Source organism: Myotis nattereri (assembly GCF_964212035.1).
Source record: "Myotis nattereri genome assembly, chromosome: Y".
Taxonomy (NCBI): Eukaryota; Metazoa; Chordata; class Mammalia; order Chiroptera; family Vespertilionidae; genus Myotis; species Myotis nattereri.
Window position 1 is genome coordinate 2071079 of NC_138094.1, and position 27960 is coordinate 2099038.

General features: G+C 58.1%; 2 protein-coding genes across 4 annotated transcripts in view; one reads left to right on the forward strand and one right to left on the reverse strand.

The window, feature by feature from the left end:
- Positions 1–230: 230 nt before the first annotated feature.
- Positions 231–27343, reverse strand: LOC308512218 (pseudouridine-5'-phosphatase-like). Its single transcript, XM_081082019.1, has 4 exons — positions 27246–27343; positions 11953–12171; positions 4118–4347; positions 231–1871 (listed from the first exon to the last, which is right to left on the reverse strand). Exons 1-4 carry the CDS (start codon positions 27313–27315, stop codon positions 1695–1697), a joined length of 696 nt encoding a protein of 231 aa, XP_080938145.1. The 5' UTR covers positions 27316–27343; the 3' UTR covers positions 231–1694.
- LOC308512216 (steryl-sulfatase-like) overlaps positions 27149–27960 on the forward strand; it is a 226934-nt gene continuing 226122 nt past the window's right edge. For all 3 annotated transcript variants that reach the window (XM_081082014.1, XM_081082013.1, XM_081082012.1), the window contains exon 1: positions 27149–27276. In XM_081082014.1, coding sequence (XP_080938140.1) covers positions 27263–27276 — 14 coding nt within the window. In that variant the 5' untranslated portion in view covers positions 27149–27262. The remainder of the gene's footprint in view (positions 27277–27960) is intronic.

Sequence of the window (27960 nt, forward strand, 5' to 3'; positions counted from 1 at the left end):
GTAGGTCCAGGTTCAATGAGCTACGAAACTAAGGCAACTAGTCATATATCCTATATAATAAAAGCATAATATGCTAATTAGACCGGACAGCCGAACGACCTTCCGGACGTCCTTCCAGACGACCTTCTGGGCGAAGCCGGGGCTGCGAGGGCCGAGCCGCTTGCACGAATTCGTGCACCGGGCCTGTAGTATATGTGTGTGTGTACATGTGTGTGTATATGTATATGTGTGTACATATGTGTATATACATGTATACATATGTGTGTGTATACATGTGTATGTGTGTTATGTACACACAACATTGTACAATGAGTGTGATTGGGTTAAGAAAAACTGTCAATTAGCCACACTTATGTTTTACATTTCTTAGAGGACAATTTTATTTGTTTGTATTTTTAAAAGAAAAGGCAAAATCATCCTTTCATACAAACATCACGTCAGCGGGTGCGAAAAGTTTTATTCAAGTAAATTCACCGGCGAGGGAACCCGTAGGAAGTTACAAGCGGCCGCCAGTCAAAAGAGAACGTGAAGAACAGACATGAACATGCTAAACTGAGCCCATCCTGGCCAGACGTCATCCCCCCGGACCCTCCGGACGCGGCTACGGGTTTCCCGCGACAGACAGCGACGGGGACCACAGGGAAGGGGGCAGGCGGCGGGGACACCTCTGATCGCATCTTCCCCGTTTTTTTGTTTTTTTTTCTATAACAAAATATCTGCATGTGAACACTGGCCGTCTTGGGTTTAGTAGCTCCGTAAAAAACAACAACAAAAGATCACACCAAAAAAATACAAAAAAAACAACTGTTGGAGGTAGAGAGCATGCCTGCCCCATTGGACATGCTATGCAAACATGCTATGTCCCGGTAGTTGGCGTGTCAGCGTGTGCCAACGAGCAGGTGGAATACCTAAGGCTCAGCTGTGACATGGTTTCTCGCGCGGCTTGCCACACCCACAGAAGGGCCACGGCAGCCACTGGTGACGGAGCACAGAACGGACATAAATTCAGACACGCGCAGGTGCACAAGAAGGCACATACGTGTACGTGTCCGCATTTCACGGGTGCCGGGCAGGGGGCAGGAAGAAATACACACAGGTATAACTTTGTTTGTCTTGGGGATGGATTGTACATGCACAGGAATGTATACAGACACACACGTGCATACACACGTGTATTCCCACCAAGCATGTACATGGATGTAGAAGTGTGTACATCCCGTGCACATGATAAGCACACGACTGTTCAGATGCAAGCGTTCCCAGGTCATTCACGTGACCGTGTGGGTTGGTTCTGAAATCTGATCTGGGCTGCCGCTGGTTTGAATCTGTCCATGGACAAGTTGCGGTTGGCTAACATTTACTTTTTTATATATATATACTTTTAAAATGTATTTTTATTGATTTCAGAGAGGAAGGGAGAGGGAGAGAGAATCATGGACCGGCTGCCTCCTGCTCACTCCCTACTGAGGATGGAGCCTGCATCCTGGGCATGTGCCCTTGATCTGGAATCGAACCCTGACCTCCTGGTTCCTAGGTCGATGCCCAACCACTGAGCCCCACGGGCCGGGCGGGTCGGCCAGCATTTAGGGAAGGGGCGGGAGGCCTGAGGCTGGGTGGGTGACCCCGGGCATGTGGGGGATGCCCCTGCCGGTGCCGGCAGGGGTCTCACAGGGTGGGGGCCGGGCGGGGCAGCGTCACTCGAAGGGCGGCAGCCCGAAGAGCTGGGGCTGGAAGTCCTGCAGGGAGGCCAGCACCACCGTGGCCTTCGTGGTCAGCTCTCGGCGCAGGTTTCCGTCCGGGACCATCACCACCTGCATCCCGGCCGCCAGGGCCGCCTCCACCCCGTTGGGGGCGTCTTCGAAGACCAGGCACTGCAGGTGGGGGAGAGAGGGTTGAGACGGGTGTGCCCCCTCCTGGGGATCAGCCCACAACCCGGGCACGTGCCCTTGACCGGGAATCGAACCCGGGACCCTTCGGTCTGCAGGCCGACGCTCTACCCACTGAGCCACACCAGCCAGGGCCGGACTTTATCTGATGGGAATCTTAAAACTCTGTTCCATCAATAATTGAGTATCTAGAGCAGGAGAGGTCATTGTAGGTGGAAGCATGCTCTTAAGTAACTTCGGAGCTGGTCATGCTTTATTTTATTATTTACTTCAAATACACACACACACACACACACACACACACACAGTTAATCCTCACCCAGGATATTTTCCCATTGATTTTTAGAGAGAGAGGGAGAGACAGAGAAACATCGATGTGAGAGAAACACATTGATGGGTTGCCTCCTGCACGCGCCTCGACCAGGGCCTGGGCCGGGGAGGAGCCTGCAACCGAGGCACATGCCCTTGACCGGAATTGAACCCGGGACCCTTGGGTCTGCAGGCCTCAATGCACCACCACCACCACCCCCCCCCCCACACACACACCAGCTGAAGGTAAGGCCACCTGAATCTACCCCCAGGCCTCAATGCACCCCCAGCTGAGCCTAAGGCCACCTGAATCTACCCCCAGGCCTCAATGCACCCCCAGCTGAGCCTAAGGCCACCTGAATCTACCCCCAGGCCTCAATGCACCCCCAGCTGAGCCTAAGGCCATCTGAGTCCACCCCCAGGCCTCAATGCACCCCCAGCTGAGCCTAAGGCCATGGGAGTCCACCCCCAGGCCTCAATGCACCCCCAGCTGAGCCTAAGGCCACCTGAGTCCACCCCCCAGGCCTCAATGCACCCCCAGCTGAGCCTAAGGCCACCTGAGTCCACCCCCAGGTCTCAATGCACCCCCAGCTGAGCCTAAGGCCACCTGGATCCACCCCCAGGCCTCAATGCACCCCCAGCTGAGCCTAAGGCCATGGGAGTCCACCCCCAGGCCTCAATGCACCCCCAGCTGAGCCTAAGGCCATGGTAGTCCACCCCCAGGCCTCAATGCACACCCAGCTGAGCCTAAGGCCATGGGAGTCCACCCCCAGGCCTCAATGCACCCCCAGCTGAGCCTAAGGCCACCTGAATCTACCCCCAGGCCTCAATGCACCCCCAGCTGAGCCTAAGGCCATCTGAGTCCACCCCCAGGCCTCAATGCACCCCCAGCTGAGCCTAAGGCCATGGGAGTCCACCCCCAGGCCTCAATGCACCCCCAGCTGAGCCTAAGGCCACCTGAGTCCACCCCCCAGGCCTCAATGCACACCCAGCTGAGCCTAAGGCCATCTGAGTCCACCCCCAGGCCTCAATGCACCCCCAGCTGAGCCTAAGGCCACCTGGATCTACCCCCAGGCCTCAATGCACCCCCAGCTGAGCCTAAGGCCACCTGAATCCACCCCCAGGTCTCAATGCACCCCCAGCTGAGCCTAAGGCCACCTGGATCCACCCCCAGGCCTCAATGCACCCCCAGCTGAGCCTAAGGCCATGGGAGTCCACCCCCAGGCCTCAATGCACCCCCAGCTGAGCCTAAGGCCATGGTAGTCCACCCCCAGGCCTCAATGCACACCCAGCTGAGCCTAAGGCCATGGGAGTCCACCCCCAGGCCTCAATGCACCCCCAGCTGAGCCTAAGGCCACCTGGATCCACCCCCAGGCCTCAATGCACCCCCAGCTGAGCCTAAGGCCATGGGAGTCCACCCCCAGGCCTCAATGCACCCCCAGCTGAGCCTAAGGCCATGGGAGTCCACCCCCAGGCCTCAATGCACACCCAGCTGAGCCTAAGGCCATGGGAGTCCACCCCCAGGCCTCAATGCACCCCCAGCTGAGCCTAAGGCCACCTAGATCCACCCCCAGGCCTCAATGCACCCCCAGCTGAGCCTAAGGCCATGGGAGTCCACCCCCAGGCCTCAATGCACACCCAGCTGAGCCTAAGGCCATGGGAGTCCACCCCCAGGCCTCACTGCCTCTCCCGAGCTGAGGGAAGGCCGTGTGAATGCGCCTCCAGGACAGACGAGCGCCACTAGCTGGGGCTGGAGGGCTTTATCCTGGAAAATGACCTTTCCAGGGAGTGGAGGGGCAGGGTTTGGGCGGCACCCCCAGGTGTGCAGGGCGACTCCTGGGGATGGAGCGGGCAGGGCTCGTCGGAGAGCCAGGTGGCCGTGCCCTCCACCCGCCCCCCACCCCCGAGTCCCCCGCGCGCACCTGGTCCGGGGGCGCCGGGGGTGAGAACCGGCCGGCGCAGGCGAGGAAGATGTCGGGGTCCGGCTTGCCGCTCCGCACGGCGGGGTCGTCGCCCAGCACGATGTGGTCGAAGAGGCCGAAGAAGTCGCGGTGCCCCCGGGTCTTCATCTCGAAGGACACCGACCCCGAGCTGGTGGCCACGGCCGTGGGCACCCGGTGCTGGCGCAGATGGCGGACCAGCCGCTCCACCCCTGGGGAGGGACGGGCTTCGTGAGGATGGGGGGAGGAGGGAGGAGGGAGGAGGAGGGACGGGCTCAGGGAGGACCAGGGGGGAGGAGGGACAGGCTCAGGGAGGCCCCCCAGGCCTCATCAATCCTCCTAGGACAGCATGGCGTCTAGATCCTCCCTAGGGGCCCAGGCCCCCCCCCCCCCCCAAAGAAGGTGCTGGTCCCATAACCACTCCTGCTTTATCGCTGGGCAGGCGGGCCCTGCTTCCTCTGCAGCCACAGGACAGCCTGCGGTCATCATTCCGCACACCAGCCCCTGCGAGGAGGCCACCGCCGCTGGGAGGACTGGCGCTGGGAGGGGCCCTCCTGTGAGCCGCTGGGGCCGGGGCGGGGGGGAGGACCAAGAAACCACTGGGCCTGGCCCCGCTGTGGCCTGAGGGGTGAGTGCATTAATCGCCTGGCCCTGCAGAGCAGGCGAAGGTTCATGCGGGTGATTCTGTACGGCCCGCGAATGAGTTATACACGTCCCCACGCCCTGGGCAGGGGAAGGTTCCCCACCCCCGGACCTCAGCTCCAGCCTGGACAGCGCGACAGGCCTTAGAGAGAACGTCGCACCGGGTCTCGGCCGGGTGCAAAGTCCGGAGCGTCCACTGTGCGTCCACTGTGCGCCCAGGACTCCCTGTGCCCGCAGAGGGGCAGACACACACATCCGGATGCCAGGAGAGAGACGGGGCCACGCGGAAATGCAGAAATGACACAACCACCAAGGAGCCCCCAGACAGGACGCGGGGCGTGGCCCTGCTGGGTCAGTCGCCAGGCAGACAGCCCCAACGGTGGTGCAGGGGGTGCCCCTCCTGGCCAGTCCCCCGGGGGGCGGGGTGGAGAGCACGTTGGTGGGTACCCCTTGGTCCTAAGGGGACCCCCTTCTTCGGGCCTCACCCTGGAGACCTCATCCAACGCTCATCCCTCCCGAACGGTCCCCCGACTCTTTGTGGCTCCGTCTTTTTCCCACGCCCGACACCCCAGTGTGTTGTGTAAAAGTCCGATTCTCTGTGAATTTCCAAGTCCCTCTCCGTGTGGGCGTCCGTTTCAGTGCCGCTGTGACGGGGGCACGCGTGCTGCACGATTTCGGTTCTTTTAACACGCGTACGCGTTAGAATCCCTTCCTGCCTGAAGGACTCAGGGCTGCGTCTCGCGGAGGGTCCCACGGGTGCGTGAGGGTGATTTGTATTCTGCTCTTGTCGGGAACGTCGTCGTACAGATGTCGGCTCGGATCAGTTGGCTATGTCTGCAAGAAACCTACCTTAACTGTAAATACGCAGGTTGAAAAAGAAGAGGATTGAGTCCTGGCTGGTGTGGCTCAGTGGATAGAGCATCGGCCTGCAGACGGAAGGGTCCCGGGTTCGATTCCGGCCACGGGCACACGCCCAGTAGGGGGCGTGCAGGAGGCAGCCGATCAGTGATTCTCTCTTATTATTGATGTTTCTCTCTCTCGCCCTCTCCCTTCCTCTCTGATATGAATAAAAATATATGCAGGAGGCAGCCAATCCGTGATTCTCTCTCATCATTGATGTTTCTCTCTCTCTCTCTCTCTCCCTTCCTTTCTGATATGAGTAGAAATATATTTAAAAAATAAAGAAAAGGGCTGAGAATTCTATGTGACCTAACAACTACTCGGACAGTCAGGGTAGCCTATTTTTTTAAAAATCTATTTTATTGATTTTAGAGAGGAAGGGAGAGGGAGAGATTGAAACATCAAGGATGAGAGAGAATCATGGGCCGGCTGCCTCCTGCACGCCCCCTACCGGGAATGTGCCTGCAACCTGGGCATGTGCCCTGGGTGGGAATCGAACCCGGGACCCTTCTGTCCATAGGCCGACGCTCTATCCATTGAGCCACACCAGCCAGGGCCAGGGTAGCCCATTAAAGAGAGACGAGTGAGCCTCAGGATAATGAATGACTGTTATCAGAGAGAACGTTTCATAATGACGAGTGGCCCATGCAACAGGACACAGCCGTGTGCACACGCGTGCGTCACGCAACAGGGCGTCACAACACACGTGTCAAAACTGGATGGAGAGACACACAGACACGGATTTCGGCTTCCTCTGTCGGTCGTGATTAGAACAAGGAAACAGGAGACACGTAAGGACAGAGCCGACTTCAAAACCCCTTCAGGCCGCTGATCTGAGCCGACATCCGTACGACGACGAACCCAACAGCAGAATACAAATCACCCTCATCCACACGTGGGACCCTCAGCGAGACGCAGCACGCAATCCTTCAGGCAGGAAGGGGCTCTAACGTGTTTTAAAAGAATCGAAATCATGCAGCATGTGTACCCTCGTCACAGCGGAATTGAAACAGAGAGGTACTTGGAAATTCACAAATAATCGGGTTTTAAACAGCACACTTGGGTGGAAGGTGTGGGAAAAAGACGAAGCCACCAAGGGACATGGGACCTTTCGGGGAGGGGGGGGGGGGAATGAGCGTTGGATGAGGTCACCAGGGTGGGGCCCTACCAGGAGATTAGTGCCCTGTGAGAGGAGGACCCACCAGAGCGGTCTCTATCCTGGGTCCCTCTGGGATTGCATCGTAATCAGGGGCTGTTTCCCTGGTGATTGGCTCAGGAGGGACACGCCCTGCATATCAATCAGGGGCTGTTTCCCTGGTGATTGGCTTCAGGAGGGACACGCCCTGCATGACAATCAGGGGCCGTTTTCCTGGTGATTGGAGACACACCCTTGGCGACCGGCCCAGGCAGACACAGCCCTGGCCTCTGGCTCAGGAGGGACACGCCCCGCCCCCCCCATAACCTGGCACCGTTCCCCTGGCAAGGGGCCACCCATGCCTCCTACTTCCTCTCCTAAATGCCTGCATGGGCCATCGCTCTCGCCCTCCAAGCACAGAAAGAGGAACGGCGTGGAGTTAATAACACACCCTCTCTGCCGGCAGCCTCCATGCCAGTGAGGTCAAGGTGACCTCCACCAATGACTGCCTCCCTCACCAATGAGGTCAAGGTGACCTCCACCAATGACTGCCTCCCTCGCCAATGAGGTCAAGGTGACCTCCACCAATGACTGCCTCCCTCGCCAATGAGGTCAAGGTGACCTCCACCAATGACTGCCTCCCTCGCCAATGAGGTCAAGGTGACCTCCACCACTGGGATCCCGGCCAGAAGGTGCCTTCAGAAAGGCAGGAAGTGAAGGTTAAGGGTGATGCACCCCCCGCCCTCCAGCTCAATGCTGGGGACAAAGCCTGGGGGCAAAATGAACCCCTGGACCTGGGCCAGGGCGGAGGAGGCCTTCTCTGTGGCATCCAGGCCTCTTCTTCATGCCCTTGGCGTCGCCTCCTGTTTCGCCCCCCTTCTCGGTTACAAGGGTGGGGCGCAGAAGTGACCTCATGCTTTCAGAGACAGACTTTGGGGACACTGAAAAGTGCCCCCTCATCTGTGAGACGCGTGCAAGGTTAGGGACGTCCACCCACAGCGTTAGGGTGGAGAGGAGCAAGATGCGGCCCATCAGGAGATTTAAGTGGCCCCTTCGAGCTCCTGGCGTGGGAGGGCTCGACAACACAGGGGCGTGAGCTGGTCGTCCAGGTGAGTTGCAGGGCGACACCCTCTGTCACATAATCTTCTGGGATTGCCTGTGACTGGCCCCTTTCTCAGCCGACACCCAAGAGGGCCCTGCACGGACAGGGACACCAGGTCGGTTCCGTACTGGAGACTAGCGAGCATTCCACCCAAAGCACCGCCTGGCGGGATGAGGCCTCCTCGCTCGTGCAACGGCAGTGGGACATGACATCCTATATGATAAAAGGGTGCTATGCTAATTAGACCAGACGTCTTCCAGACGTCCTTCCGGACAAAGCCACGGTGGCGGGGGCCGAGGCAGAGGCGGTTAGGGGCAATGAGGCCAGCAGGGGAGCAGTTAGGGGCGATGAGGCTGGCAGGGGAGGGCAGGTAGGGGGCAATCAGGCCAGCAGGGGAGCAGTTAGGGGACAATCAGGCCGGCAGGGGGATCGGGCCAGCAGGGGAGGGCAGGCAGGGGACGATCAGGCCGGCAGGGAAACCGTTAGGGGACGATCAGGCCGGCAGGGGGATCAGGCCAGCAGGGGAGGGCAGGTAGGGGTAATCAGGCCGGCAGGGGAGGGCAGTTTGGGGATGATCAGGCTGGCAGGGGGATCAGGCCAGCAGGGGAGGGCAGGTAGGGGTGATCAGGCCAGCAGGGGAGCAGTTAGGGGACGATCAGGACGGCAGGGGGATCAGGCCAGCAGGGGAGGGCAGGTAGGGGTAATCAGGCCAGCAGGGGAGGGCAGTTTGGGGATGATCAGGCTGGCAGGGGGATTGGGCCAGCAGGGCAGGGCAGGTAGGGGTGATCAGGCCAGCAGGGGAGCAGTTAGGGGACGATCAGGACGGCAGGGGGATCAGGCCAGCAGGGGAGGGCAGGTAGGGGTAATCAGGCCAGCAGGGGAGGGCAGTTTGGGGATGATCAGGCTGGCAGGGGGATTGGGCCAGCAGGGCAGGGCAGGTAGGGGTAATCAGGCCAGCAGGGGAGGGCAGTTTGGGGATGATCAGGCTGGCAGGGGGATCAGGCCAGCAGGGGAGGGCAGGTAGGGGTGATCAGGCCAGCAGGGGAGCAGTTAGGGGCCAATCACGCCAGCAGGCAGAGGTGGTTAGAGGATATCAGACAGGCAGGCAAGCGAGCGGTTGGGACCCAGCAGTCCCGGATTGGGGGAGGGAAGTCCTGGATTGGAGAGGGTGCAGGCCGGGCTGAGGGACCCTTCTCCTGCACGGATTTCATGCACCGGGCATCTAGTATCTCAATATGTACCGTAGGCTACCGGACGAAAATTCTAGAGGGAAAGCCCTGGAAAGTCTTGGGGGATCAACAAGAGAAAGCACGTTTGCATGCGGGATATATATGGGCGCGTGGCAGGCTAAGCGACGAGACTCCAGGTCACAGTAACTGCGTGGACAAACCCTTAGACGGGCTAAGATGAAAATAACTGAAACCAGGACAGGGCCATACAGCCCGACAATCCCACTTCTGGGCGTATACTCAGGACGGTGAGCAGAGTATCAGAGAGACGGCCACACTCCACGCTCACGGCAGCATCATCCACAACAGCCCAGGCTTGGAGACGACGCTGTGTCTATCCACAGGCGAACGGACAGAGAGAGGGGGGTCTGTTCGTACAGTGGGATGCTACTTAGCTTCAAAAACAGAAAATTCTGACAGCTGCTCCCAGAAGTGGGACATTGTGCTAAGTGACATGAGCCTGACACAGAAAGACAAACACTGCACGATCCCACCTCTGTGAGCACGGAGACTTGTCAAATAGCGCCTGTTTTAAATATGCTGTCTATACTAGAGGCCCGGTGCATGAATTTGTGCACGGGTAGGATCCCTCGGGGTGGCCTGCGGAGATCGGACAACTGTCCGAGAGGACAATTTGCATATTAGGCTTTTATTATATAGGATATATATATATATATATATATATATATATATATATATATATCTACACACACACACACAAACACACACACACACATATATATATTCCCCCAAAAGGTATACACACTTGAATAATTATAAAGGCAGTGTTTAGTAAAATAACAATTGATTTTTAAAATTGGGCTATCAGCTGTTACATTGTGTATACCTTTTTGGGGGAATATATATACACCAGTGGCCCAGTGCACAAAATTCGTGCATGGTGTGGGGGGAGGTGATGCACCTTACCCCGGCCTGGACCCTCTCCAATCTGGGACCCCTTGGGGGATCCCCTGTGGGACTGGGCTTAAACCGGCAGTCGGACATCCCTCTCGCAATCTGGGATCACTGGCTCCTAACCGCTCACCTGCCTGCCTGCCTGATCGCCCCTAACCACTCTGCCTGCTGGCCTGCTTGCCCCCAAATGCACCCCCTGGCAGCCTGATAGCTCCTAACTGCCCCCCACCAGCCTGCTCGCCCCCCAACTGCCCTCCCCTCCTGGCCTGATCACCCCTAACCACCTCTGTCTCTGTGCCACCACCATGGCTTCGCCTGGAAGGACGTCCGGAAGGTCTCCAGTCTAATTAGCATATTGCCGTTTTATTAGTATAGATACATACACATATATGACAACACATGACTCAAAAGTGACGGCGACTCAGAGCCATGCAATTTGCAATCCACGATGGCTGCTCTGGCTGCACATTTTTCCTCCCCCGTCCCCAGCAATTTCAGAGACGGAGCCGGCACCTTATCTCCTGCAAGAATCTTCATTAGCATTCCACTGTCAGGCATCTCCTGGCCTTGTAATCTAGAACGTTCCTGACCCTCTCACTTTTAGCAAGAAACACGGGGCAGCTCTGATCGATCATCAGCTAACAAGCCCCCGGGGACTTGTTATCCGGGGAAAACAAGGAGGGAGGGGGGTGAGGGCACACAGCCCGCACGGCACACGGGCATCCGCCTCTCGCTTTTAAATAATTAAGCTTCCTGTAAACCTTTAATAATTAACCTTCTCTGGGGAGAACCAGATGCTGGTGGATCATCAATTCGCTCAGCCCGGCCGGCACGGCCCACTGGCTGAGCGGCGACCTATGAACCAGGAGGTCACGGTTTGATTCGGTGGCAAGCGGGGTCCCCAGTCGGGGGCGTGCAGGAGGCGGCCGACATAGGATTCTCTCTCATCATTGACGTTTCTATCTCTCTCACCCTCCACCTTCCTCTCTGAAATCAATAAAAACGTATTAAAAAAAAAAAAGAAAAGAAATTTTGCTTCAGTTTGAATTATTGCTGAAACATTCATAATTCCACCCAGTTTGATTGTGGAAAGAAAAAGCCAAATCCTTCTCTTGTGACGTATTAAAGCCACAATTTGAAGCGTTTCAGCTCTGAATGTCATCTTTATACAACAGACCACAAGCACAATTCAAATGTTTTTTGGACCTCAGGACTCGGTGAAAGAAATGTGTATTACTTTTTTAACAAATATATTTTTATTGATTTCAGAGAGGAAGGGAGAGGGAGAGAGAGAGAGAAACATCAATGAGGAGAGAGAATCATGGACCGGCCGCCTCCTGCACGCCCCCTATTGGGGGGATCGAGCCTGCAACCCGGGGGTGTGCCCTTGACCAGGAATCGAACTGTAACCGGGGTCATAGGTCGACGCTCAACCACTGAGCCACGCAGGCCAGGCAGCAATGTATAGAGTACTTTAAGACATCCTTCAAACAACAAGATTGAACCATTCTATATAATAAAAGCCTAATATGCTAAGTGTCCGACCGCCCGTTCGACCAGCCGCTATGACGCGCACTGACCACCAGGGGAGCAGACGCTCCGACCGGTAGGCTAGCTTGCTGCTGTGGTCCGGCCGATCGGGACTGGGCAAGACGGGCTGGACATGCCCTGGAGCCCTCCCGCGGGCCCTCCCCGGTCCCGATCGTGCACGGGTGGGGTCCCTCGGCCTGGCCTGTGTTTTCTCCCAATCCGAGACCCCTCGGGGGATGTCCGCAGGCCAGGCCGAGGGACCCCACGGGTGCTCGCATCCATGCACCGGGCCTCTAGTCACGTATAAGAACCTGTGTCCGGGAACCAGAGGAGCCTCTTAGGGCACCAGCGGGGGCGGGCGCACCTGGCATGAGGGCCGCGGTGGGGAACAGCTCCTTGAGCTTGGCCTGGCTCTCGTCCACCAGCTCCTCCTTGGTCATGGGCAGCTGCAGCACGTCTATGATGATCTGCGCGGCCTCCAACGCCTTCTTGCCCATCACCAGGGACTTGACGTCCCAGCTGTACTTCTTCCCGTAGCGACCGCAGATGTCTTCAAACGCCACCGAGTACAGCCGTTCGGTGTCTGCGGAGACAAAGGCGAGACGGAGACGGGAGATGATTGGGGTGCGGGCCACGTTCACATCGAGTCTGGGGCGCGCCCTGGCTGGTGTGGCTCAGTGGATACTGCGTCGGCCTGCAGACTGAAGGGTCCCGGGTTCGATTCCGGTCAAGGGCACATGCCCGGGTTGTGGGCTCTATCCCCAGTAGGGGGCGTGCAGGAGGCAGCCGATCCATGATTCTCTATCATCATTGATGTTTCTCTCTCTCTCCCTCTCCCTTCCTCTCTGAAATCAATAAAAAATATATTAAAAAACTAGAGGCCCAGCACGCAAAATCGGGTGAGACCCAGACCCGCCACGCTGGCAAAACCCATCAATGCACCTCCTGGTGACCAGTCATTTGGTCGTTTGGTCATTACGGTCACTGTCCTTTTATAATATAGATTTTTTTAAAAGTCTGGAGCAGAGAAGCATATAGATATAGTAGTATATACTAGAGGGCTGGTGCACAAAATTCGTGCATGGGCAGGGTCTCTAGGCCTGGCCGGCGATCAGGGCCGATCTGGGCCTTACAGCTGCCAGCCGGGGCCTTCCTCCCTTCCATCCCGCCCCCTGCTTGTCAGTGCACGTTATAGCGAGCGGTCGGTCTTCCGGTCGAACTCCCACGGGGACATTTTGCATATTAGGCTTTTATATATATAGGTGTACAGGGTAGGTCGCGGTCAGGGAAGGAACTAGGGCAATATGGGACCATTTGCAGGTCATCCGCCCGAAACTACACCGGGGCACCCCACTCTTTGCTGGAGAGTCTTTGGAGCTGTGATGTGCAAAGTGAAAAGTGGGGAGAGAAATGAAACCCACACTATGGCAAATTGTCATTCTTTTGTTAATCCTCACCCGAGGTTATTTTCCCATTGATTTTTAGGGAGAGCGGAAGAGAGGGGGAGAGACAGAGAGAGACACCGATGTGAGAGAAACGCATCGATGGGTTGCCTCCTGCACGGCCCTCGAACCCGGGACCCTTCGGTCTGCAGGCTGACGCTCTATCCGCTGAGCCACACCGGCCAGGGCCACACTGTCTTTTACGTAAAGGTGCGCAGACGTGGACGTCAATGTGCATGGGCATCGGGACTTCCATCCCATGGCCCCTGAGGCCGTGCCCTGGTATTCCCGAGCGTGCCCACAGCCCGCAGCACACGGGGTGGCCAGCGTGTGGTCCCTGCTGTGCGGGTCATGGCCACCTGTCAGATGCTGACCCCGAGTCCAGGTGCCGCCTGGGCTGCTGATTGGCTGAGAATCGGGGGCTCCTACGACAGCCCCCCCCCCCCATCTCAGGTTTGATTGATTTGCGAGAGTGGCTCAGGGAACTCAGGAAACCAGCCAACTACTAGTATTTGCCTGTTTGTAATACCCTGAGCATCCATCCGCTCAGACGAGACGCTGGGGACAAGGTGCGTGGGGGGTGGAGAGGGGGTGCAGAGCTTCCGTGCCCGCCTCCCATGGGAAGGAGCTGATGCGATGGGGGTGTTCATGGGGCTCCGTCACCCGGTGAGCCCTTTGTCCATCTCCTCCAGCCGCCCCCTGGACAGTGGGGGCGGGTGGAGCTGAACAAGCCAAGTTCCTGATCAGGGTTCCATCTTTCTGGGGACCTGTCCACAGCCAGAAGCACCCCCCTCCCCGAGTCCCCCCAAAAGGTGGTTTCCCTCCTAAGCTGATCGCAAATGAGTACAGCCTGGGGGTTCACTCACAAAAGCATCACACGGTCCTGACACACAGACAAGCTCCGTAAGCACTCGGCAGCCACCTGCCCAGCCTGGCACGGGAACCCCAAACCCAAAACCGAGTCCCCAAGTCCACAGATCGCCCCCTGGGCGTCCGGAGACAGAAGAGGTTCCACTCAGAGGCAACATCGGGGCGGCCAGGAGGTGGTTTTAACGCTTCGAGGTTATTGCACTTGGCGCGAGTCCTCCCCCTGGTCCCTACGGAAATATCAACGGGTTTGATTGGGGGGGGGCTGCCCCCAGGAGCCCCCCAGATTGCATCCGCCATGGAACACATCTGTTCTAACGCAAACGGCCGGCAGATACATGTGAAGGTGCTCCGCGTCACTGGGCATCGGGGAGATGCCAATCGCACGGCCATGAGATACCGCCTCACACCCCGATCAGAGGGTGGGGGGTGATCGACAAGACAGGGGACCCTCCTTTGAGGCTGGCGGGCGTGCAGACGGAGCGGCCGCCGTGGAAAGCAGTCGGGCGATTCCTCAAGAAACGAAGACCAGAGCTGCCACGCGACCCAGCAGCCCCTCTCCTGGGAATACACCCCCAAACTTCCAAAACGTATCCACAGAGATAGAGGCACCCCTGTGTGCATTGCCGCATCTTTCACGGGGGCCAGGACGTGGAAACAGCCAACGTGTCCCGCGATGGAGGGCGTGATGAGGAAGACCTGGCCCGTGTACGCAAGGGAATACTACTGGGCCATGAAAAAGGATGGAATAGGGCCATTTGCAACAGCCCGACGGGCCTGGAGGACACCCTGCTGAGGCTGAGGGAGCTACGTCAGGGAGAGAAAGCTAAGAGCCCTATGGCCGCGCTCATATGGGGGACATGAGGCTGAGGCTCGGGGACAGGGAAGCCGTGTGGGGGTCGCCAGGGGGAAGGGGGTGAGGAGGTGGGGGGAGAAGGGGGTGCTAGCATATGGTGGCGGGCGAAGATTTGACTTGGGGTGTTGGGCGCACGGTGCCATATCCAGATCTTGTCACATGGAAATCTACACCTGAGCCCGGCCAGTGTGGCTCAGTGGTTGGCTCCAGGGCGTGTCCGGCCCGTCTCGCTCAGTCCCGATAGGCCGGACCCCAGCAGCAAGCTCACCTACTGGTCGGAGCATCTGCCCCCTGGTGGTCAGTGCGCGTCATAGCGACTGGTCCACCGGTCGACTGTGTGCCCCCTGGTGGTCAGTGCACGTCATAGCCAGCGGTTGAGCGGCCTTAGCATATCATTAGCCTATGACGCTTTGATTGTTTGAACGGCCAACTGGTCGACCGGAAATTTAGCCTATTAGGCTTTTGTTGTATAGGATGAACCAATGCCGCTCCAGTAAAGGTAATAAAATAATAATTAAAGGATATAAATAGGACGGAATCCAGGGGTTTCGGGAAAGGAATGCTGACCCCACACTGTGATGACGGCTCACACCTCGCTAATCTCGCACGCCCTGAGCAAAGCAATTTAATGCTTTTTCTCAACACGTCCTATGCCTTGAAAACAGTCTTATAATTTCCAATGACACGAGGGGGTGGGGGGGGCGGGGCGGTGAGGGCCCACCTAAACCTGCTGTTTTCTGTTACTGATGGTGTTGGTGCCTTAAAGATGAAACCCAATCCATCCATTTCCATCCGGAAGTTCCCAGCTTGAGCTAAAAACATAACATCGTCACAATCGGGCAGATAAGACCAGCCGACTGCAAGCTCCCTCCCCCCCCTCCCACCCCCCCATCCTGCCCAGAAACATATCAGTGAAAACGGCCTATTTTCAGCGTGGAACGGCTTTGACAGTAACTAACGTAACTCCGCACACGGTGCATTCTGATAAGAGCGCTGCGGTCCTTTTTCTCGGCTGTGCTGATAGGATGCAGGTCGCTGGCTGCTGTTGGATTCTTTTTTTTTTGTTTTTAACTCCCTGGTTTGGATCACTGAGACATTCTGTACTGGGGTTCCTTGCCTCCCTGGTTCTCACAGCGTGCCCTCCCCTCCCCGCTGCCGGCAGTGTCAGGGGGGTGAAGTGTGTGGGCCTCCCCACAGCTCTGCAGTCATAGGTGGGCATGAGCTCAAGTGAGAGTAGAGATTGTGTGTGTTTTAAAAATAATTTAAAAATATGTTTCCTAGAGGCCCGGTGCATGAAATTTGTGCATGGGGGTTGGGGGGTGGGGCAGGGGTTCCTCAGCCCGGCCTGCAGCCTCTTGCAATCCAGGACTGCTGGTTCCTAACCGCTGGCCTGCCTGCCAGCCTGATCACCCCTAACCACTCGCCTGCCTGCCTGATCGTCCCTAACCACTCGCCTGCCTGCCTGATCACCCCTAACCACTCACCTGCCTGCCTGATCGCCCCTAACCACTCGCCTGCCTGCCTGATCGCCCCTAACCACTCGCCTGCCTGATCACCCCTAACCTCTGCCCACCTGATCACCCATAGCCCCTCTGCCTGCCTGATCACCCCTAACCACCTCTGCCTGCCTGATCGCCCCTAACCTCTGCCTACCTGACCACCCCTAGCCCCTCTGCCTGCCTGCCTGATCACCCCTAACCACTCGCCTGCCTACCTGATCACCCCTAACCACTTTGCCTGCCTGCCTGATTGCCCCTAACTGCCCTCCCCTGACAACCTGGTTGCCCCTAACTGCTCTCCCCTGCTGGCCTGGTCGCCCCTAACCACCTCTGCCTCGGCCCCTGCCACTGTGGCTTTGTCTGGAAGGACATCTGGATGGATGTCCGGAAGACGTCCGGTCTAATGAGCATATTACCCTTTTATTAGTGTAGATTATTTTGTTGTTGTTAATCCTCACCCAAGGATATTTTTCCATTGATTTTTAGAGAGAGTGGAAGAGAGAGGGAGAGACAGCGATGGGTTGCCTCCTGAGTGCGCCCCGACCAGGACCCGGGCCAGGGAGCATCCTGCCACCGAGGTCCGTGCCCGTGACCGGAATCGAACCCGGGACCCGTCAGTCCATAGGCCGATGCTCTATCCACTGAGCCAAACTGGCTAGGGCTGCACACCTTACTTCAGCCCATCAGACTGCCTTCGGACGCCTGGCCTCCAGAAATATAAGATAATAGATGTGGGTCCTTCTACACCATCAGGTTCAGGATCAGTCATAACAGCAGCCGCCAGACACGCACACACAACCCGCCCCGGAAACCACTTAGTCACACAGAGTGGCAGCTCCTTTAAAAAATTAAGTGGAGGCCTGGGGTCTAGAACCACATGCGATAACCAGGGAGGAGAAATAAAACGGCCGGCGGACGCGATAACACGGGTTTGGGGAAAAAACACGCGTGCTCCGTGAGCGGAAGATGAAAGGGGGCACACCCTGTCCGACTCCACATACGAGGCTAGGAACTGCCCACACCCCTGCAGGTGAGATGCACAGCGGGGTTCCCTCGGGGGCCGGGGGAGGGAGGGCAGGGCCGCTGGGGAAGTCGGCCGGCGCCACGAAAATTATAACTTGCCCGGCCGGCGTGGCTCCGTGGTTGAGCGTCGACCTAGGAACCAGGAGGTCACGGTTCCATTCCCGGTCAAGGGCACAGGCCCGGGTTGCGGGTTCGATCCCCAGTGGGGGGTGTGCAGGAGGCAGCCGATCGGTGATTCTCTCTCATCGTGGATGCTTCTCTCTCTCCTCCTCCCCTTCCTCTCTGAAATCAATAAAAATGTATTTTTAAATACAAATATTCGCAAGGCCGCCCAGAACAGACGGGCCCCCGGAGCCGGGAGGGGACCCAGCGCCATGGGAGGGTATCTCCCCCATCGGAACGCCACCCCCGGACGGTTCCACGTCCCCCAGGGAGTGTGAGTCCTCCCTCCACGCCCACGGCACCGGGGCTGCAAGCCGGCTCCCCGCTCCCCGCACTTGTAATTACGGGGGAGGTGGCCCCAAGGGGTAATTTAAGAGGAGCAGCGCCCTGGCTCTGGGGTGATGGCCGGCCCCGTCAGGACAGGGTGCAGCTCCGGGCTCGGAAGGACCCTCAGGTAGGTGGGCGGCCGGGGAAGCTTGGCCGGTGGGGTTCCAGGGGGGCGGCCGGAGGAAGGTTGGCCGGTGGGGTTCCAGGTGGGCAGCCGGGGAAGGTTGGCCGGAGGAAGGTTGGCCGGTGGGGTTCCAAGTGGGCAGCCGGGGAAGGTTGGCCGGTGGGGTTCCAGGTGGGCGGCCGGGGAAGCTTGGCCGGTGGGGTTCCAGGCTGGCGACAGCTAATGGGACTGTCCCCCTCCGGGGCTGCTGGGGGACGGGCCCCCTGTGCCGTGGGAGGAGGCAGGGGGTGGGTCTGGATGTGTGAGCTGGAGGCAGCTACAGGGCCTGCGGGTGAAGCTGGGCAGAGGGGCGCGAGCCGGACGCCCAGTGATACTGGGATTAAATGGGATGTAAGCAGCGTGTCTACCTTCCTGTGCAAGGAGGGGCTGTAGGCAGAACCGAGAGGCAGGAGCTGGGTGGGGGCTGGGTGGGCACAGGACGACAGGGCTCCGTGCCGTATGCACGCGCATACCCGCCTCTCTCTAAATGCCTGTGTCAGCGCTGGCTGGTGTGCCCAGTGGTTAGCGCGCCAGCCGGCAAAGGGAAGGGTCCCGGGTTCGATTCCGCTCAAGGGCGCGTACCCGGAGGGTACGTCTCCCTTCCCGGCCTGTGGTGCATGAGGGAGGCGACGGATGGATGTTTCTCTCTCTCCCTTCCTCCTCCCCCTCTCTCTCTAAAATCAATAAAAACACGTGTATAAAGGAATGGTCGGAGAGGAGATGTGCATGGATCTGGAGATGTGGGGGGGCCGGGGGGCTGTGAGCAAGGGGTGCAGGCAGCGCCCAGAAGCTGGGAAGGAGAAGGGAGCAGGTTCTGCCCCGGGGACACCAGGACTCCAGCCCTAACGGCGCTGGCCTCTGAGGCGGACCTGGGATTGCCGACCGCCAGGAGCGCCACCGGACACGTCGGCTTTGCCGTGAGCCCGTGTGCATGAGGGACCTCAGCGATCGAAAACACAATGAGAAACGTTCCCAACCGCCCGTTTTTCTTTCTTTTTTTTTTTTCTAACCGTACAATGACTCGCAAACAGATAAAATCCGGAGGTCAGGGTTCGATTCCCCGTCAGGGCACAGGCCCGGGTGTGGGCTCGGTCCCCAGTCGGGGGCGTGCAGGAGGCAGCCGGTCCATGATTCTCTCTCATCATCACTGATGCTTCTATCTCTCTCCCTCTCCCTTCCTCTCTGAAGTCAATACAAATATGTATATTCTTAAAAAATCGCCCACTCCTGCTGTCAAATAGCCATGGTTTATCCCAGCGCCCCTGGGGGCTGGGAGGTGAGACCTGGGGCCGGGGCCTCCTCTGTGAATTCATGGCTGGCTCCGCGGTCCGTTCCCGCCTGGGGTGGGCGTGTGGCCCCGTCAGGTGCTGCTGTTGGCCACAGCATGGGAAAGACACCCAGCATTCACCAGGCACCACTGGCAAGGCCCTGGCGGGGGTGGGAGGAAGCTGGGACGGGCGACGCGGGAAGGCGGAATTCTAGGCGGGGTCGGAGGCGACCGGGCTGGGGGTGGACGGCCGTGTCCAGGTTAGGAGATGTGAATCCTAAGCGGCTGGGTGGGCGGGGACAGGGGTCCCCGAAGGGCTCCCCCACTCCCCACACCTCAGGGCGATGCCCGCGAGCCAGGACGGCCCCGCGTCCGTGTTGGCGTGATGCTTGTCATTTTAGGACGTGTCCGCTCTCCTGGAAGGCGGCCCGTTGGGGCGACGATACCGTACGTGGATCTGAAACGCAGGCTGGAGGGGCCGATGGCGCGGGCAACACGGGGCGCTGTGGGCACGCGGCTGAAGAGGGGGGTGAGCCCGGCGTCGGGAGTTCCTATGAAGTCACTGATGAGGCTCGGACGGATCCCTGGCTGTTCGGAAAGGGGGCGTCTGTCCACCCGGTCAAGGGGGGGCCGAGCAGGGACAGGGCACAGTCTCCTTGTGACGTGGCTGAGCGAGCGTCACGGGGTTTGAGCTGGGGAACATTTGTGTGTGGTCAAACCCTGCGATGACCTCTGACTAGTGGCGGTTACGCCCTGGCCGGTGTGGTTCAGTGGGTAGAGCGTCGGCCTGCGGACTGAAGGGTCCCGGGTTCGATTCCGGTCGAGGACACAGACCTCGGTGGCAGGCTCCTCCCCGGCCTGGGACCTGGTCGGGGCGCATGCAGGAGGCAGCCCATTGATGTGTTTCTCTCACATCGATGTCTCTCTCTGTCTCTCCCTCTCTCTCCCGCTCTCTCTAAAAATCAATGGGAAAACATCCTCGGGTGAGGAATAAAAAGAAACAGTGGCCGTTAAAATCCACGCACTTCGTAAACAGAATACGAAGGAATCAGATGTGGAAGGGACAGGTATGTCTCTGAACCTACAAGGCTAGTCATTGGTAAGTTTGTGTGTGTGTGTGTGTGTGTGAGTGTGTGTAAGTGTGTGTGTATGTGTGAGTATGTGAGAGTGTGTAAGTGTGTGAGTGTGTAAGTGTGTGTATGTGTGTGTGTGAGTGTGTAAGTGTGTGTGAGTGCGAGTGTGCGTGCGTGAGTGTGTGTGTGTGTGAGTGTGTGTGTGAGAGAGAGAGAAACATCGATGTGAGAGAGACCCATGGATGGGTTGCCTCCCCCACTCTCACTCGGACGAGGGCCGGGGATCGAGCCTGCAACCGAGGTTCGTGCCCTTGACTGGAATCGAACTCGGGACCCTTCAGGCTGAGGGCTGATGTTCCAACCACTGAGCACATGGCCAGGGCCATAGCTGATCCGTTCTCAGCGCAGACAGCGCCGGCCAAGGGGGATCAGAAGCCCCCGGCAGGACCCTGAGCCTGGGCCGCGCCCGGCCCTGCCCTGCCCTGCCCTGCCCTGTGCAGGCAGCCACGCCAGGAGCAGAGGGCAGAGGGGCCGCCCCCCACCCCCTCGGCACCCGAGGTGAGCCGCTGCCCGGGGCGGAGCGCTCCAGGTGGCACCCAGACGAGGGGGACTGTCATCAGTGGCGGGCGAGGCAGGCTGGAAAGAGGACAGAGTGTCGGCTGCTGGGGGGGTTCAGGAGCCAGGGTCTGGGGACCCCGCTTCTATGGGCACCATTTCCCCCGGGGAAGCGTGAGAGAACATGGGAGTGGCTTGCACCTGCACCTGCACATTTCAGGCCATCGGTGACGGCGGGTGTGGGTGCAAATGACTGACGCTGTGCACGGCATTCCCATGGGGGGGGGGGGAGGGTGATGGGGGGCCGGTCTGCAGTAGATGACACGTTCCCAGCCCGGCCGCCACCTCTCCCCTGCCGAGGGCAACGGCCTATCGGGGTGACGCGTCTGGAGGAGCTGAACTCGGGGCTCCCGCAGGTGGAACGGCAGGGGGAACGGGGCAGAGTCCTTGGCCTGGGGCACCCCTGGCACCTCTGCTTAGAGGTAATTAGAGAGCCGGCACCCGGGAGAGGAGCCAGGTGTCATTAGCAGCAGCGAACGCCACCCAGACCACAGGCACACCCGGCCGCATCCCTCCATCTCCTCCGGGTTCCTGCGCGTTCTGGCTGCTCAGAATGGAAAGCCATGTGTGGCCTGGCCGGCGTGGCTCCGTGGCTGAGCGTCCACTTATGAACCAGGAGGTCAGGGTTCGATTCCCGGTCAAGGGCACATGCCCGGGTTGTGGGCTCCATCCCCAGTGGGGGGCATACAGGAGGCGGCCGACCCATGATTCTCTCTCATCATGGATGTTCCTTTCTCTCTGTCTCTTCCTTCCTCTCTGAGATCAATGAAAACATTTTAAAAAATAAATAGAAATAAAATAAAATCAATGGAAGATATGCTCTGGTGAGGATCCACAAAACAACAAACAAAATTAAAATAATCCTATTTAATAAAAGCCTAGGATGCTAAGTGTCCAACCGTTGGTTTGACCGGTCGACCAGTCGCTATGACGTGCACTGACCACCAGGGGGCAGACGCTCGGACCGATAGGTTAGCTTGCTGCTGGGGTCCAGCTGATCGGGACTGGGCGAGACGGGCCGGACACTCCCTGGAGCCCACGGTCTCTACCCGGCCGGCCCACCTCCCACGGTCCCTCCCCGGCCTCTAAAATATTTCTTCCAATTAATTTCCTTTCAATGTGCGCGGATCCATTGCACCGGGCCTCTAGTTAATAACCACAACACGAGAAGAAACCTTGTGTTTGGCGTCGTCACCGCCCCCTCCGGCCGCTCGCTGCGTGTTCCTGCCTCTGAGAGTGAATCTAGGGCACGAGCTAATGATGTGAGAGCCTCTTCTATTTCCGTCAAGTGCTCTGTGGGGGCCGCAGGGCGTCAGGAAAGGGGCGGAACGGAGCTGAGGTGAGCAGGACCATGGGAGAGGGGGCTCTAGCCACAGGCTAGGTGTGACTGAGAGCTGGGTCAGCCCCCCCAAAGGCCGGCCCTGCCCCTCCCCTGTCCCCCCTCCCTCCCCCAGGACATCCTGGGCCCAGACAGAGAAACAGGTGCCCCCACGCAGGCTCACGTGCTGCTCTTGGGCAGGTGGGAGGCTACGGGAGGGCGGGCAGGTAGAGAACAGCTCACCACGCTGCTTGGAGACGAAAACACGTGTCTCCCATAACAGCCCTGTCATCCACGTGTGTCCACAGAGACACGGTGAAATCACAGGCAACTGGGCCAACGACTCCTATCACAGAGCAGCCTGTGTCCTGCTGATTTTTAAAAATGAATTTGAAAATAAAGCTTATTTTTTCTTGGCCGATTTTTTATTTTTTTAAGATTCTCAAGAATGACTGTATCAGATCCCCGGGAAAACACATTTCACATTCCACCGCATTTGACGTACACCCACATCCCTCATCCTGAATATTCTTTCTTTTTAAATATATTTTTATCGATTTCAGAGAGGAAGGGAGAAGGGAGAGAGAGAGAGAGAGAGAAACGTCTGTGATGAGAGAGAATCACTGATCGGCTGACTCCTGCACCCTCCACACTGGGGATCGAGCCCACAACCCGGGACCCTTCAGTGCCCAGGCCGATGCTCTAACCATTGAGCCGCACTGGCCAGGGTGTGAATATTCTTAATGTCCACCGTCTGCCTGGCCCCACTGACAACAGCAGACATCATGGGGTGCTTCCTACAGCCCTGGGCCTGCCCTGCCCAATAAGGCAGCCACCCTCACCCCACCCCGATCCCCCAAAATGTGAGCATTTGGAATGTGGCTCCTTGCAGCCGAGAGCAGACGTGCTGAGTGTAAAATGCACAGATTTCAAAGACCGGGCGTCAACAATGCATGCAAAACGCCTGCATTTTTTTTTTCTTTTAAATTCTGAATATGTGTTGAATGGCAACCATTTGGATAACAGGATAGAATTAAAAAAGAAAGAATTCCATTCAGGTTGCATCAGCTGGTTTCAATGTCAAGAGGAGAAAATTGAAGGCGTGTTTGCTTATTTCTGTTTGTGCTGCTCTAGACCGCAACTTCCTCATCTTTTGCAAAAAAAGGGCCCACCCCTGTGTGCGGGCATGCGTTCGCTCCTAAGTCCGGCTGTTTGTGAACTAGATACTAACCCTCCTCGCCCGGGAGCTGAGATACTGGGACATAGTTGTCATCGTTGTCATTCTTGCACAATCTAGTCCTGGTTCACGGCCACCTCGGTCCCCTTCTCTCTCTCGCGGTAAAGGGCACGGGAACGCCCAGACTATTACCTGGGTCATGTCCCTGGATCCTCGCCCGGGGTGACTGCGTGACTTGAGCCTTATGTCAACGAAAACTGAATCCTTTCTGTGCAGAGGGACAACAGTGTCACAGTGCACCTCAAAGCCACCTGGCTTCCCCGTCAACATTTCAGGGAAAAAAAATAAAAGAAATAAAATCTCTATTTACTTCCTCATTCTCCTGGGATGAAGCAAGCAGCTCCAGTAAGAATTCCCCCCAATGAGCCTGTATTCAACTCCACTTCCTTGAAAACCAAGTACGGGCGCTACAGTAACGAGGAGAACTTCTAGGGGAGGGGGTGGGGGAGGGAGATGCATTCACAATTCCTAAAAGAAAAGCCGACCTCCTGCAGAAGAACTTATTATAAACGGACTAGAGGCCCAATGCATGAAACCTCATGCCGGAGTGGGCCTTCCTTCCCCAGGCTGCCGGCACCGGCTTCCCTCCAGCACCCGGGGCCCCGGCTGCTTCCCTCCTCGCGGCCCAAGGGCACCTGGGACCCCGGCTGGCTTCCCTGGGGCCCCGGCTTCGTCAGGAAGGACATCCGGAATGACGTCTGGAAGATATCCGGTCTAATTAGCATATTACCCTTTTATTATTACGGTATAGATTATTATTATAGACCAGAGACCTGGTGCACGAAATTCGTGCACTGGAGGGGGATGGGGTCTCCTCAGCCCAGCTTGCACCCTCTGGCAATCCAGGACCCCTTGGGGGACTTCCCTCTCGCAATCCAGAACCACTGGCTCCTAACTGCTCACCTGCCTGCCTGATCACACCTAACCGCTCACCTGCCTGCCTGATTGCCCCTAATCACTCTGCTTGCCTGATCGCCCCTAACCACCTCTGCCTCGGCCCCTGCCACTGTGGCTTCGTCCAGAATGACATCCGGAAGGTTGTTCAGCTTTCTGGTCTAATTACATAGAGTATGTTACGCTTTTATTATTATAGATACCTGATTAGGCCAATAACAGATACAACTGCAGCTACGCCAGGTGCTTACGATTGTAGAACATTCCATGCAAAGGAGATGCTATTTCTAGGAGCGCTGCTCTAGACACGTGGTCGGCAAACGGCTGCTCAAGAGCCACATGCGGCTCTTTGGCCCCCTGAGTGTGGCTCTTCAGCAAAATACCATGTGCGGGCACGCATGTGCAGTGCGATTGAAACTTCGTGGCCCACGCGCAGAAGTCGGTATTTTGTGGAAGAGCCACACTCAAGGGGCCAAAGAGCCGCACGTGGCTCACGAGCCGCAGTTTGCCGACCATTGCTCTAGGGCAGTGATTGCGAACCTCTTGAGCTCGGCGTGTCAGCATTTTGAAAAAAACTTAACTCTGGTGCTGTGTCACATATAGAAATTTTTCGATCTTTGCAACCATAGTAAAACAAAGACATATTTTTGATATGTATTTTATATATTTAAATGCCATTTAACAAAGAAAAACCAAGCAAAAAAATGAGTTCGCCTGTCACCTCTGACACGCGTGTCATAGGTTCGCCATCACTGGTCGAGACCATAGACTTCCTTCTCTTGCAGGGAGAAGGGCCCATCCCCGTGCAATTAATTGCAGTTCTAGACGAACGAGGAAATTTTGAAAAGAGAGAGGGAGAGAATAAGCAGAGGTGAATTTCTGAGAACTCTGTGCAAGGCGATACCACCTCAAAGAACGGCCAGGACAGGAGACAAAAAGGGATGGATGGGGAAAGGGCTTAGGTCTTATCTTCGCCAAGGGCCACGGATTCTGGGTTTTCAGGGGATTGGGTACCAGCACCAGGAGCAACAGCCTTCAACCAGCAAAGAGGAGACCCCGGCCGGCCGGGGCGGAGAGCCATCTGCAAGCCTGGCCACCTAAGTCACCTCTCATCGCTTCAGGGAAACAGCTAAGGATTCCGGAGGCCGCAGTAAGCATCCAGCCAGCCCATTGAGAAGTTAATAAATTTAATTTTAACGAGGCAGCTCCGTTTGCATTAAAATTCATGAGCCTCCCACCCCAGGTTCCCTGGATCTTTGCTTGGGAGGCTCAGGAATTGGATCCTGTCACCGCTTTAGCCACCTGAGCAGGGAAATTCACGTATGTCCACAAACTGTAGTTAGGAACCCCAAAAGCTTTATGAAACGGGGTCGTGTCGGAATTAGGAGCTGCATACGCTCATGTTCTCGCCCATTACCGACCTCTATGGGGATTTTTTTTTTTTTCTTTTCCGGAGGAATTTGTCCGGTTAATCTCTCTGGGTCCATAAATAGACTTTTGGCCCTGGCTGGGTTGGCTCAGTGGATACAGCGTCAGCCTGGGGACTGAAGGGTGCTGGGTTTGGTTCCGGTCAAGGCCATGTACCTTGGTTGCGGGCACATCTCCAGTAGGGGGTGTGCAGGAGGCAGCTGATTAATGTTTTCTCTCTCATTGATGTTTCTCCCTTCCTCTCTGTAAAAAAATCAATAAAATAAATTAAAAAAAAAAAGAGACTTTTATTTGTGGGCCTTTTCCAAGAAAGTAAATAAATAATCAAGTCTCATTAGTACTGAACCATCTAGCAAAGTGACCGGGGAGGGGGTCAAGGTGAACACCCCATGTGAGATGAGTCCACGCGTTATATTTAGAATCCGATCGACCTGCAGTGCTTTCGCAGCTGGGCGACCTGGGGCGAGTCCCTTTCCCCGTCTGGGCTGCCGCGTTTCTGTCTTTGCATGAGCCCCGTGCAAACTGTGTCCTCCGGTTTCTGTTTTGCATTAGCCTCGAGTTGCAACTGTTTCCTCCAGGATTTTAGGCGAGGACGGAATCAACAGACGTGCACGCCCAGCGGGTCGACATAAAGTAAGCGGGCATTTTTTTTTTTTTTTTAAGTCCTAGGAAGCCTTCTTGGGGGGGGGGGGGTTGGGAGGGGTGGATATGGGGTCGGGCTATGGGGTCGCGCTCAGGCAGCGTGTCCCTGGGGCTAGGCACTGAGCATTTTCTGCTTGGATTTCTACTTGGAATGCGCCGGGGCTGGCGAGGTCAGGGTGTCTCCGGGGCTGTGGGGTGCAGAGAGCAAGTCTCTCAAATGCATCGCCCCGTGCGTTTCTCCAACTTGCAGGCTTTGGGGGTGAAAATTGCAGATTCTGAGCTGGCGGGTGTGGGCTGCTGAGCGGCCGGGACGCTCGTGAGGGTCCTGGCACCCGCGCCCCACAGGCATTGGGGGGGGCTGGGCAGTGCATGGCGGGAGGTGCAGCAGCAGCCCTGGCCTCCACCCCCGTGGCCGGCCGACGGCACCCCCTCCCTCCCTCCAGCGAGGCCACTGCAAATGCCTCCGGACATGGTCAGATGTCCGCACACGGCCGGGCGGAGGAGGACGGCTGCTCTGCAAGATGCGACCGGCCAGGTGGGTGCAGCCCCGGGTGCAGGCGGGGAAACCGAGGCCCGTGCTGCGCGCGCACCTCCCGGCGGCGCAGGGGCAGCGGGCGGAGGGTCCTGCGAGGCGGTGCGCCCTTCCGCGCCGCGACCCCTTGCAGGGCGCGATCACCGGAAGTGGGTGCCCCGAGCGGCGCCGGCGCCAAAGCCCCGTGCGCATGCGCGCCGCCGGCCTGACGGGGCCCCGGCCGGCCCGCGCGCCCCCCTCGGGGGTCCCGGGCATGGCCGCCCATTCGCGACCCCGAGCCGCCCTCGCGCGACGCGGCCGGCGACTACTCACCCAGAAGGAGGCCGTCCATGTCGAAGAGCAGGTGGGTGACGGGCCGCGGGGAGGCCATGGGCGCCGCCATTTGTGCCGCCGGGTCCGCCGGGTGGGGGCGGGGAGGGAGGAGGTGCGCGCGCGCCCGCCCGCTCGCCCCGCGGCCCCGCGCACGCGCGCTCCGGGGCGATGCCGCGCCCGTCGCCTTCCCCTCCTCCCCCACAAAGCCAGTCTGCGCATGCGCACCCAGGGCCGCCTCCACCCGCGGGCCCCGGGGCGGCGCGCGCACGCGCCCTCGGCCCCGTCCGGGTGCGCGCCCCCGCGCACGCGCGCTCGCTCTGGACCGCGCGGGTCTGTCCTGCGCACGCGCACCCGGGCTCTCTCGGTCTGTAGCCTAGGGACCGTGGGGCAGGGATGATGCTCAAAGTCTAGGGACCCATGGCGCCGACTCGGGGCAAATGCATGGCTGGAATTTGGACCAAGTGCGGACGGAGGGGAAAGCTAGAGCGTCGTTGGGGGGAAGGGTGCAGAGGTGCTCGCGTTGGCGCCCCCGCGAGCCTCCAGGTCGAGGTGCAGCCCGGGGCCTCCGTCCCAGGACCTGCTGTGAGCTCAGGCGCATGCGCAGAGGCGCTAAGGTCTGCAGCTTTGGCACCTCATGCATCTTGGCATCGCCTGTAGCATCAAGGGCTGGTGCACTGTCCTCGGGCAAAGCCCCGAGGCCGGAGCTGATAGGAAA

What these genes read in the sequence shown, in the direction of transcription:
- LOC308512218 (XM_081082019.1), bottom strand. Translation starts at nt 27,315, where the DNA reads ATGGCGGCGCCCATGGCCTCCCCGCGGCCCGTCACCCACCTGCTCTTC. An exon ending in CATGGACGGCCTCCTTCTGG is followed by an intron (nt 12,172 to 27,245) that starts GTGAGTAGTCGC and finishes TTGTCTCCGCAG; the next exon opens with ACACCGAACGGCTGTACTCG. An exon ending in CACCGCGGCCCTCATGCCAG is followed by an intron (nt 4,348 to 11,952) that starts GTGCGCCCGCCC and finishes GTCCCTCCCCAG; the next exon opens with GGGTGGAGCGGCTGGTCCGC.